Raw genomic sequence first — 13,594 nt, 5'->3', positions numbered from 1 at the left:
TGTTTATTTTCTAGCAGATTTAAATTTTTAATTTGTAGTAATTTCAATACTTACAGATGGATTCTACTAATATTTTGGAGAGTAAACTAATTTAGTTGTGAATTGAACAAACGATATGATCAATTGCTCAATAAAGTCTTATTACTGAATCACATGCTTTAATGTGAGAATTTTGGAAGAAAAAAAAAGATGCATGGTTCTTGGCTTTGGGTCACTTACATATTTATATTGGGTGATCAATTGTATTTATGCATGCATGAATTGTCGAGTTTTACATAAAAGTAAGCATGTAAAATTCTTATAGTTGGGTGAATAATTGTATTTAACTGCGTATGATTAATTATCTACTTTTAAAGACTAGTTTACATTATGGCCAATAGTTTACGTTATGGCCGATTCTATGGTATATTGTGCTAATTACGTATCTGAGGAAAATTCTGTCTAGGAAAGTGGGACTTAAGCGGTCCATTGTGACTCCCCACTTATCTGGGAATTAACCTAATATAATTTAACACAATCATCACTGGACCCCACTGCCACATCATCAGCGTCACCTCAGCAAAAGGCGTCGTCACAATATAAGAATTTTTTAAACAGGTAATTCAAAGTTCCTTGAAAATGATGAAATTAGTGGGAGTGATATATCACGTAATGTGGTCATTAAAGAGATCCAGGTTCCTATTCCGATATCTAGACCTTTAACAGATATTATTGTTCCTTTAGTTATTGAATAGTATGATAACATTAAACAACAATCTGGTGATCTATCACTTCATAATGAAAATATCACCATTGACCCAATTGCAAAACAATCACAAGAAAATTTCCCGATGCAGCACATCTCCAAATTTATTTTATGTGCACTGTATTTAATTCTGTTCTGCCATGATACTTCTTAAAAAAAAATTATGTAATAATAATGATAGCCCAGAATGTTTGATGTGATAGTAAATATATAGAATGATATTAACATGTTTACGTCACTCACAATATTTTAACATTTTGATGTTATAAAGTATTTTGATTTTAATCACCAAAGTGATTAAATCATTAAGTAAAGTACTCATATATTTGATGCTAGAATGATATTAAATTTTTATAAGATATCAAGAATCACCCAAAGGTTGATTAATTGTTCTTATAATATAAGGATAATGTTTTGGTAATATTATTATTATTATTTTATCTATTTATCCAAAGATAATAGATACTTATAATGAGTGCATATAATGTTACCAAAGTAATGTTAAAATTTTAAAATTTAATTAGCATCATTTTAAAGCTCTTTACATTAGTGTTTTCCCAAAGGAAAACATTAATATATTTATGTTTGTGATCTTATAAATATTTCATTTAAAACATTAAGTATGGTTAATTTTTGCACCTGTTCCTAGATTGTTACACTTGCATGTTTCATCTATTCCAATGTTTAATGGGTTGAATTTTGCTGATTGGAGTGAACAAGTTCAATTTCACCTCGGTGTATTGGATCTTGATTTGGCACTCTTAAGTGATCAGCCTGCTGCTATTACTGATTCTAGTAGTGTTGAAGAAATAACCTATTATAATAATTGGGAAAGATCAAACAGGTTAAGTTCAATGTTTATGCGAATGAGTATTGCAAATAACATCAAGACAGCTATTCCCAAAATTGAAAGTACTAAAGAGTTTTTTAAAGTTTGTGGTTCCCAAATAGCAGATAAGTCTCTTGCTAGGACATTAATGGGTACGTTAACCACCATAAAGTTTGATGATGCACGTACTATGCATAAGCATGTTGTTGAAATGACAAATATTGCAGCAAAACTTAAGACTTTGGGAATGGATGTGAATGAAAATTTTATTGTTCTGATCATTTTAAACTCATTACCGACTAAGTATGGACCGTTTCAAATGAATTATAACACCATGAAAGATAAATGGAATGTGCATGAATTGCACAGTATGCTAGTTCAAGAAAAAACACGACTGAACAATAAAGGAATTCACTCTATTCATTATGTGAACAATCAAAAAGCTGAAAAGAAAGCAAAGAAGCATGGAAAGGGGAAAGGATCTTTGAAGGATAATGAATCCTCTTATCATATCCAGAAAAAGGTATCAAGTAAGGAAAAATGTCGTTTCTGTGGAAAACCTGGACATTACCAGAAGTACTGCTTGAAACGGTAAGCTTGGTTCGAATTGAATTTACCTAAAGTTCCTTATAATACTTGGTGGATTGATTATGGATGCACAACTCATGTTTCTAATATGATGCAGGGATTTCTTACAATCCGGAACATAAACCCGAATGAGAAGTTTATCTTCATGGGGAACAGAACAAAAGTACCAGTTGAAGCTGTCGGGACTTATCATTTAATCCTAGACACTAGTTATTGTTTGGATTTATATGAGACTTTTTATGTTCCTAGTATTTTTAAGAATTTAATTTCATTATCTAAATTGGATGTTTCTGGGTACACTTGTAATTTTAATAAAGTTTTTTTTTTCAGTTTATGCTTTGTGATGGATTATATAAGTTAAAACTTGATAATCATAATGCTAAAACACTTTTAACCTCGCATCATAGTATTGATGCTAAACGAAGTTTAGTGAATGAACGATCTACTTCCTTATGGCATAAACAATTAGGTCATATTTCCAAATAAGGACTAGAAAGATTAGTAAAGAGTGAAATTCTTCCAAATTTGGATTTCACTGACTTTGACATTTGTGTACATTGTATTAAAGGAAAACAGACAAGACACAAAGAAAGGAGCCACAAGGAGCACTCAACTTTTAGAAATTATACACACTGATATATGCGGACCCTTTGACGTAAATACCTTCAATAATGATAGATATTTTATCACCGATATTTTATCACATTTATCGATGATTTTTCACGTTACAGATATGTCTACTTGCTACATGATAAATCTCAAGCGGTAAACGCTTTGGAGATTTATGTGAATGAAGTTGAAAGGCAATTAAACAGAAAGGTGAAAATTGTAAAATCTGATAGACACATGGAATAATTATAATTATTCAATTTTATTGTTATAACTGAAAGCTCAACTTTTAGTGTTCCCGGAGCAATTCTGTTGTACATAATAATTGAAAATTGGTTAAAATAATTACTTGATTATTATTATTACATAGAATAAATTATTTAATTTCAAAGTAAATTGTGAATACTAAAGTACTGAAGGAAAACAAGTCAAACAACACCGGAGCCAGCGCACGACTCCAAGACAACACGGAAGAAAGCAGATGAATTCCAGTAGGAATCAAAAAAATGCACGTAGCCAGGTTACAATATTGCACTAGGGGGGAGTTAAAACTATGCATTCGTGTGATTGAAATTTATTTGGATGGATGATCAAGAAAACATTAGAAGTCACTGAGAATTACTACTAACTAAATAAGCAATTAAAAAAATATCAGTGCAGCGCTCATTGAAAATGAAATCGCTTGTTGTGTCGGGTAGCTAGGATACAAATCTATGTATGTCTTAGAAAAGGAGGAAAACTAACATCCTTCAGGCTTCCAGGGTGGTCGTAAATCCACATACATACAGATGCAAGACCAATCATAGATACAGGTTACAGTTTAGAAAGCAGATTATTTTTGCAAAACCGAATTCTTCCTCATGCAGTCAGGCACATGGTAACATCATTTCTTGGCAAGCAACTTCTTTGGAAGCTTTTCTATGGGCGTGGTCTTGAGAAGGAAAAGCCTGGCAGCCCGCTCTTGCAAGGTACCCCCACATTTTAACCCCCGTGCCTGCAGCTCAGATTTTAACTTCTCCATTCCTAGAGCCTGTAAATTCAAAGGAAAGGCAGTGTGCATCATTAGCTACTAATGTCATTTAGCCATATCTTCTAAAACAATAAATAAAGACAGACACTGAGATAAGAGTTTGAGAGCATGGTTGACAAGCCTAGAATTTATTTGGATGAAACTAAATGCATTTTTGCACTGCATTTTCTCCAAATCCACACAATCCGAACCCATGGCTTGAAACCTAAGCTCCCAAACCTAGGATAAGATAGATTACAACAATAATAAAATACAGTAGTCCTAAGCAGTAATAGCATGGGCTGGATTGAATTTTGTTTGGATGTTACGGCCTTCAAGACTTCAACAACTCTATCACTCCACCGCCATACTCTAAGCGAGAACTATAACCAACAAATATAGAAATTTTCCCAGGCTAAACAAAAAACAAATGAGGGCCTCCTCAGTAATAGAAAGAATTTTTCCTTTCTCATTTTCAGTTTTCCATATAATTACACAACTGCCACATTGTTATCTACTTCTCCAAACATTTGTATGAGAAAAACAGTTTCCACAAGTGAAAACCATTTGTGTGTATGTACACACCTAATAGGACTTCAGGCTTGTCGTCATTGTCGTCGCCATTGTTTTTATGTGTGTGTGTGTGCGCGCATGCGCATATGTATCAGAAAACTAAAAAAAAAGGTGACAGCTCAGTAATTAATTAAAAAATTGAAAATGAAAATGAAAACCATTTTCCACAAGTGAATAGGACCTAAGCTGCTTCTTTTAACAACACAAGTTGGCTTCACGGATGCTTGGTCCCTTTATAAGCTTTACACAGCTAAGTTTTATGCTATGTTCATCTAAATCCACACAAATAATAAGGTCCCAACTCCAAACTTCCAAAGATAGACGTCATGCCTAAGGAGCTTTTAGAAGCCAAGATTGTGAAGCTTTTAAAATCAAAAGGCCAGCTTTTTTCAGTGATTTCAATATTCCAATCCTCCATTTTCTACAACTATATAGGATCTGTTTCGGTTAAGGATTTTGAATTTTATTTGGGGAAAAGGAAAGGAAAGGAAATGAAATTAAGAAGGAAATTTATTTTCCATTACATTTTCTCTCTATCTCAAACACTATTAATAATGAAATTTTATTTTAATATAATTAAAAATCAAATGTTAATGATGTGTAAAATCAAGTTTTTGTTCATTGATTTGTATATTTTCTATCTTCTTTTACTTTCCTCAAAATCAAACATGATAAAATAGATTCGTTCATATTTTCCTTTCCTTCTCCAATGTGTTCCAAGTTCCAAGTGAGGCCATAAAGTTACCTATTTACATACTCATGCTCTTTTTGTAAGTTAGATATTCATGCAAATTTACAAAACTGTCCATTCTAATTAGTAGAAACATACCAAGAGACAACTTCTCCTTTTCAATATCTCCTTCTTCACAAAGAGGTAAAACAATTTTTATTGCTACCTAAGGCAAGCTATTTTCCATCCACTCCTCTTCATAAGCAACCTGCCATGCAAGACCATGGGACTGAACTAAGCCCAAGACTCAGACTCTCTCATCAAGTTAGAAGTTCAGTTTTCACTAACATTTGCTTTAAGAAACAGACCAGCATACAAAGACAGAAATACAATTCCCATAAATGGAGATGTAAATTTATTGATAAGGAGCAAATATTGGGCTCTCAAATCATTTGTACATAAACACTCATGTTTAAGTCCAATTCAGCGTGCCTAATGAACACAGTGATCCGGGATTTATTGATTGATGGACCCCTACGCAGAATTGAACTTAAACTTGAAGTCAAACTGTTAACTGAATCAAACAAAAGCTATTCAACTTACCAATTGATCTAGGACACACTATAATCTTCACCAATGTATCTTAAAAATATGTCTTCCACAACAGCCATCTATTAGAGTCCAAAGCTTAGCTTCAAAAACTAAAGACCTAGAAACAACTTAGACAATAGATTGTCATCGCAACCAGAACTACACTGCATCAATTCAGTTGCACATTTAATCTGTACCAACTCTGCTCATGCCACTTAGATAATAGATCTTATATATTCCAAATGCTAAAATGAAACAACTAGTGCAGATCATATCAGTGATTATGTGGATGATATAACGTATGTCAACACCCCAATTTTAACCAAGCTACTCTGAGAAGACCCGGCACATAAAGTTGACTTCATGCCTCAAAAATTGGAGGACCCTTCTGAGAGACACAATCGAGTCTCGATTTATTTTCAATGAGTCCCTGTATTTATCCCAAGTCTCGGTTTGTTTTCAATGAGTCTCGTTGTTTTTACCAAGTCCCAGTTTGTCTTCCATGAGTCTCGGAATTTCAATTGAGTCCCGGTGTGTCTACCGAGTCCCATGTTGTCTTCCAGGAGTCTCGGATTTTCAGTTGAGCCCTGGTTTGTTTACCAAGACCCGTTTTGTCTTCAATGAGTCTCAATTTGTTTTCAATGAGTCTTGGTATTTTTACTGAGTCCCATCTTGTTTTTACCGAGTCGTGGTGTCAGTATCGAGTTCCGGTTCGTTTTAAGTTGAGTCCCAGTATTTTTGCCAAGTCCCATTTTGTCTTCAATGAGTCTCAGAGTTTCAATTGAATCCCGATGTTTTTACCGAGTCCCAGCTTGTTTTTACCGAGTCCCGGTGTCTGTACCGAGTTTTGGTTCCTTGTCAGTGAGTTCAGTTGTTTTTACTGAGTCCCGGTGTCTTTACCGAGTCCTGGTACGTTTTCACCGAGTTCCGGGCATTTTGGAAAAAGGAAGTCTAAGTTCTTCCATTTTCGGAAAATCAAGTTTCAATTTTAGCCCGAGTCTCTCTTTTCGAAGGATAGGGTTCAATGATAAAAATATAAAAATAATAATAATAATACAAAAATGAAGGAAAATACAAAAAAAATACTATTATTAGTAGTGTACTATTATTATTATTTTTACTATTATTATTATTATTATTATTATCACAAAACAAACAAAAAATACAGAAAAGAAGAAAACAAAAAAAAAAAGCCTATAAAGGCTACGGGGCACGCGCACGCGCACACGCAAAGGGAGGGGATTTTGGCATTGTTCATTCACCACCTTCCATTCGGCCATCTCTCTGGCACTCTCCTGCTCTCCCCCTAATTTTCTCCCTCATCTCCATCTCATCTCTCCTCACAGACCCTCTCGGATCCCCCCATTCTCCATTTCTCCTCACTGCACAACTCCGACAGCGTACCTTTTCCTCCCTCTCGGCCTCCACCTCACCTGCAGCTATTCATTCTCCCACTCACTGCCTGCTCTCTCTTGTCCCCCTCGCAGATCTAGTCTAGCCACAACCATCACCACAGCTCTCTCCGATCTGCCACCCTCCCATCGTCATCTTCATTGCTGCCACACAACTCCGTTCACGGCCTGCAAATCCTCACGGCATCTCCGGTCGTCTATGGCAACCAATCACCCTCCACATACCGTCTCACAGCAACCCAACACCACCGTCACCTTCCACCCGAGCTCAGAATCTCCCAGTTCCTTCACCCGAACACAGCAGCAGTAGCAACCAGCCGAAGGAGCACGACCACCTACATTGCCTCCCATCTCCCATGACTCTTTCTGAGAGCTCTTAGCTGTGGCAAAACAGATGAGATCTGCGCACGTTTCCTTTTTTTTTTAGACGGAGAAGGCATTCCTGAAGCAGACCAACCGCAAATCTCACTCTCTCTTGGACTCTCATCGCCCTTCAGCACATTTTCTTCTGATTACAATCTTGGTTTTCAGTTCTCTTCTCTGTTTATTGCTACTGTAAAGTATGTGCAAGAGAGGTCTTTGACTAAATGGCTCAAAGAGAGGCGGCTTCTTGGAGCTCGATGATTGCAGGGACTTCAATGAGGAATGCTTGAAGGTAATTTCATTAACAACACACTAGCCTGAGACCATTGTTGGAACACCAAAAAAGCCGGAAGAGGCCGTTGCAGAAGCACTTCAAAAAAAAAATTTCCGGTGAGGCTTTCTTTTTCTTTGAATTTATTCAGTATGCTACTAATCCACGACACTGGTTGGCTGCCTCTTTGCTTAAGCTGCCTTGTTTGCAAACAAATGCTGAACTGTTCAGTTGCCTCAATCTCTATTCGGCTTTTTTTTTTTTTACTGTTCACGTCTATAGCATGCAGTTCATGCTCAAATGGCAATGTTAGTTCCATGAACAGTAATTGGAGTGCAGATGGCGGCACTGTTGACGTGTAGTGCTTTGATTTTTAAAATTTGAGTTTTAAATTGTCTTGATGTTTCCACTGTTTGATCTTTGACTGAAGGTGATGTGGTTCCCACTTCTGGAGTGGGTTTGATTCTATTGTTTTGTGTGAGTTATGAGTATCTGCTCTGTGCATAATTGACGGATGGTAATTTCAAAAACTCTGCTACTTTGTACATGTGCTTGGTTTGCAAAAACCCCACCACCCATTTGATAAAATGCCCGAACCAGTGCCTATTCCCTCGCACATGTGATTAATTGTCAAACACCTACCACCTGTTTGATAAAATGTTGAAGAGAGATCTGGTCTCATGGGAAGTTCATGTTCTTGCTAAATGGTGGGTTGTGTGTAGGGCTGTGAGGTGTTTGTGAAAATGCCGAAGTGAAGTGAAGACACACCATTACACACACTGCTCACACACTATTTCACACACTGTTCATACACATTAACACACACTGCTCAGCCACTTTTTCACACACTTTCACACATTAATTTACTAACTTACTAATTTATATACTAACTCTAACTAACTTACTAATTTACATATTGACTTATACTAACTTTTACTAACATTTTATTTCTTTGCTTGCGTTCATACTAACCCTAACTCATTCATTTATTAACTCATACTAACCTTTTAATTTCTTGTATACTAACATTTAATTTCTGCACTCAACTTTTAATTTCTTGTATACTAACATTTAATTTCTGCACTCTAACTTTTAATTTCTTGTATACTAACATTTAATTTCCGCACTCTAACTTATAATTTCTTGTATACTAACATTTAATTTCCGCACTCTAACTTTTACTTTCCAGTATACTAACATTTACTTTCCCGCACCCTTTTAATTTCTTGTATACTAACAATTATTTACTTGTACACTAACTTGTATACTAACACATGCTAACTTACATACTAACATTTGCTTACTAGAATATTATTTCCCTTACATACGTTAGCGCACACACTTCACACATTGTTTACACACATTCCTGCACACACGTGTTACACATGTTGTATACACACGCATACACATACACCCACATTCACATACACAGGCATGCACATGCATGCAATTTCACACATACACATGCATACACATACACAGGCATTCATACAAGTATACATCCATGCATGCACACACATTTATGCACGTATCCAATCATGCATGCACACATATTCATGCACGTGCTCATTCATGCATGCACAAACATTCATGCACGTGCTCATTCATGCATATACACACATTCATGCACATACACATCCATGCATACACATGGTCATGCATTCATGCTTATACACGCATTATGCATCATTCATGCAAACATACACCTGAACACACACAGCCCACGCGTAAGGCAACACGTGTTGACTAATGGTCTCGACCAAGACCTTAAACTGGTTTTCCCCCCGGACCAGTCATTGCTCAACTAGCTCCTCCCCCAAACCAATTCACGCCGGTTTTCTCCATTTCACTTGTTTATTATTATTTAGATATCCAGAAAATTCACAAAAAATCCATAAAAATTTAAAAAACTCAGAAAGTTTCTAAAAATGTTTTTTGACTTACTTTCATAGTTTTTGTCTCAATTTTATTTGTGCTATTTTGAAGTTCGGGAAAAATATTGAAAAAATCACAAAAATCCCGAAAAATGCTTTTACACTTAGAAAAAATCACAAATATTTTGTTAATCCCAGAAAATCATTTCCATCCCGAACAAATTCCAAAAACCTCCTAGAATATTATTTTTCCTACTTAAAAAAATCCTATGAGATTTCAAAATCCGAGAGAGTATTTTGTACCTTATTTTCTCGATTTTTCTATCCCGATGATTGTAACAAAAGGCATGGACTCTTCGAAGTATTGGACTGCCCCGATTATGAGGGAATACCTATATAGTATTTTATTTTGTGTATTTTCTTCAATTTTTGAAAGGGAGTAATTTTGAAAGGTTTATTAGATTTATTTTATGATAATTTTCTATTAATCTAGTACTGTTTGTAGAAACGGATGCGTAAGGGTGCTAATACCTTCCCCTCGCGTAACCATAATCCCGAACCTGACTCTGGTGAAGCAGACCGATTCTACCCCTAACGAAGTGGCAATCAAATATTCTAACCGCACTTCAAAAGGTTAGTGATGACTTCATCACACATTATTTTTTCTACGAAAATCACTTTTTCAAAACACACATCCATTTTTCCCAATTCGCAGCCGCACCCATTTTGCTAGAGTGGTCTCTGGCAAGGTCTGGGACGTCGCGACAATGTACACAGCCTAACCTCCACATTTGGAGAGGCTATTTCTACAACTTGAACATGTGACTATATAATTTGGTGTAATACATTATCAATGGATCAAAGCTCATCCTCCCGAGAGACTCCCAAAGTCTATAATCTGCAAATACTAAAATAAGAACATCCATCAACCATTACTGCCCCCTCTACTCACGACTCGTATAATTAATTGATCTCCCTAAAGAGCAATCAGCAATCAAGCACGAATCGTGAGCAGTCTACTACCAACAGAAGGCTTAACCTTGGTGCTGGAGTCACAAAGAAACATTTTGCGCTTTGAATCACCATCCAGTCCCCCACAGGCCAGGCCACAGCCTCCCCTTTGCAAGTCAAAGATACATGGAGGACTTGGGATAAGCAGCACAATGAACTGTAAACTTGCGATACTGGCTAGGTTGGGCCACTAGATCCTCTGGGCACAATTTATAAAGACAAAAGTACCAAAGGCAAAACCAGCTCCTTTCAGAAGCTCCTACCCAGGCTCATCATATTATTAAGGAGCATCCTGAAGGGCTTCTCTTGCCTTTAAAAAAATCCTAAACTGGAGAGTAGGCAATGGGAAAAACATCTTCCTTCACAAGGACTGGTGGATTGATACAGTACCTCTCAATATGATCCTCCCCAACCAAATGATGATGGGGCTAAAAACTTATTTCCATTGGTGGGGTTAGGCAGTAAACAATATACTATTTTAGTTAACTTATTTGCTATTTTCAGCAAAATCTTGTGGAACAAAAACTACCAGCTACAGAATTAGTGTTCAAAATGGTAGCATATAGCCATTAGGTACTATTGTTATCCTCAGATAAAGACCAATTTCAAAGAAAAAGTGTTCTAGTGAAATTAAAATTGTTTTATAAAATTAAAACGACCAACTTCGAAGTAAACAAATAAAAGAATTCAATTTATGTTCACATAAGAATAAATAATAGCATGAATGAAAACCAATTCAAAGCATACCTCCATCTCAGTTGCAGAATTAAATTCATCAAAATTTAGCGGCTTTTCCAACTCTAAATCTTCTTTGCTAGCAAACTCTGTTCCTTCATTAACTCCTGATTTTGACTCTGGAAAACCATTTGCTCTAGCATCAACCTGTTTGACTTCAAAATCTTGCTCTGCCCCTGGACAACACGTGCCTTCCTGTTGACTAGCTATTTCTTCAATTCCAGATTTGGGTTCATGGGAATCCAAATTTTCAGCCTGAGCTGCGTCAGTTTCCAAAACTACTACTGCCTCCAAATAAGAGGTACTATGAACCACCTTTTCTTCATAAACCTCAGGCTCAACCACACCACCATTCACTTCCTCAGGAGCCTCAAGTTTACCAGGATTTATGCTAGATTCCAAGCTTCCTCGTAAAACAATCTCTTTCTCTTCTTCAGAACCGCTGTCAGATGAACCTCCATTGGAACATTCTCCCACTAACTTCCCACAAGAAAGGGATCTAGAGCTCCCCTCCATTTCCTTGTTGGAATCTGAATTATTTCCACTATCTAAAACAACAGATTTCTCATTTTCTTCCTCCTTATCGTCATCCTCGTCACTGTCTTCTTCATCCATATCACTATCACTTTCATCCAAGCTTTTCTTTCCCGTCCTAATAAAGACAACCAATTCAAATAACAAAATTAAAATCAAACTCAAGTAGGCGCGGAAAGGGGGGAGGGGGGGAAAGAGAGAGAGAACATGAATTCGGGGTTTTTTTTGGAATCGGTGATAATTTAAATTGCATATAAATGAACGCAAAGCATAGACCATAAACAAGCACTAAATCACTAGCACTGTACATGCAAAATTGCTAATATGGTTCTCCACCTTTGTTAGTGGGTGTGTGCATGAGAGAGAGAGAGAGAGAGAGAGAGATCAAAACCAAACAAATCGAAAATTTTCAATTTAGTTAGTAATTTTGCGATAAATAAAGAGTGAATACAGCCACAGATTTAAAATTAAAAGACCATAAAATTAAAAATAAAGCTTATAGATTAGGGATAAGAAAATAAAGGGTCTAAGAACACTTACCAAATCTTCAATCTTTTAGATTCCGCTTCGGGCACAACCACAGATTTTCGCTTTGAATTCTTATAAACCTCCAACGCATCGCGCACAGAAGCCTCCACCGCCTCCACACACTTTGCCGATTCCTCCCTATACCTTGCCACATACTTCTCCGTCTCCCCGTTCCCGAGTTTCTTGCCGGTCTTCGCCTTCTTCTTGATAAACTCCTCCGCAATCTTCTCCAGCCGCCGCTGCTCCGCCTCCGCCTGCCATTCCTCGAGCTTCTTCTCGGCATTGACGTGTCGCAGCCGCCGACCGCTCATGTCGCGGCAGGCGTCAAAGTTATTGGTCTTTTTTTGGCCGGCTTTGGAAGCGGCGCCGCGGAGAAGAGAACCGAAACCGCCCTTGCCACCGAGGAGGCGGAGCAACAAGTGCACCGTGGGGAAGAGACGAGTATTGGCGGGAGCGCAGATCAGGGTATCGGAGTAGATGTGGCGGCCCTCAGCAAGGAGGAGTTGGTGGTCGACAGGAATGCGGGTGGTGCCGTAGAGGCGGTGCTTGATTAACTCACCGGTTATGGTTGGAGTGTCGAGCCTTAGGGTTAGGGTTTTCCCATCCAAGAGCTTCACGAAGAGATTGTACGTCGCCATAGTAGATCCTCACCCTTCCCTCTCTCTCTCTCTCTCTCTCTCGATAGAAGCCCTAAATCGATCTTATGCCCTCCGCTCCTCTTCAGAAAACACGCTCTCTCTCTCTCTCTCTCTCTCTCTCTTGTGAACCCGGTGGGAAGGGACGGAGTTTATTTTAGCACACCTAAAACTTGCGACCATCGGCATGCTTAGAGGATGATGTCTTAATGTTTTTCTGGTTGGCTCTTTTCTACTAAATTATTATTTATTTGATATTAATAATAATTTTAATTAAGAATCTTAGAATTGTTTAATATTATTGTGAAATTTTATAAAAATAAAATATTAAAAATAAAACTAAAAAATAAAAACATGCAATCATAAATAGCAACCTAATTGGTAATATTTTCAAAATTAGGACAAATCAAGAACTTGATTAGACAATGCTTACACTTTTCTTAAATGAAACTATGATTAAAAATATGATTAAAATAATAAAAATATAAATAATGTAAATGAAGAATATTTTAATAAAAATAAAAATTACTATTATTTTTGGTAATTATTATATTTTAGAATTCACTTAAAAAATCTTATTGTATAGGACACTTGAAAATAATGACAATAATTTTAAC

General features: G+C 36.7%; 2 protein-coding genes across 2 annotated transcripts; one reads left to right on the top strand and one right to left on the bottom strand.

Moving 5' to 3' along the window:
* Positions 1-1,425: 1,425 nt before the first annotated feature.
* On the top strand, positions 1,426-2,169 carry LOC131166693 (uncharacterized). Its single transcript, XM_058125270.1, has one exon. The coding sequence runs from the start codon at positions 1,426-1,428 to the stop codon at positions 2,167-2,169; it is 744 nt and encodes a 247-aa protein (XP_057981253.1).
* Positions 2,170-3,313: 1,144 nt separating this feature from the next.
* Positions 3,314-13,188, bottom strand: LOC131165814 (uncharacterized). The gene is made up of 3 exons (XM_058123912.1): positions 12,355-13,188; positions 11,293-11,932; positions 3,314-3,801 (listed from the first exon to the last, which is right to left on the bottom strand). Exons 1-3 carry the CDS (start codon positions 12,978-12,980, stop codon positions 3,655-3,657), a joined length of 1,413 nt encoding a protein of 470 aa, XP_057979895.1. The 5' UTR covers positions 12,981-13,188; the 3' UTR covers positions 3,314-3,654.
* Between the last annotated feature and the right edge of the window lie 406 nt (positions 13,189-13,594).

This window comes from Malania oleifera, chromosome 10 (genome assembly GCF_029873635.1).
Source record: "Malania oleifera isolate guangnan ecotype guangnan chromosome 10, ASM2987363v1, whole genome shotgun sequence".
NCBI classification, from domain to species: Eukaryota; Viridiplantae; Streptophyta; class Magnoliopsida; order Santalales; family Ximeniaceae; genus Malania; species Malania oleifera.
The sequence above is the reverse complement of the archived record's forward strand: the minus strand, read 5'-3'. Positions and strand labels throughout refer to the sequence as shown.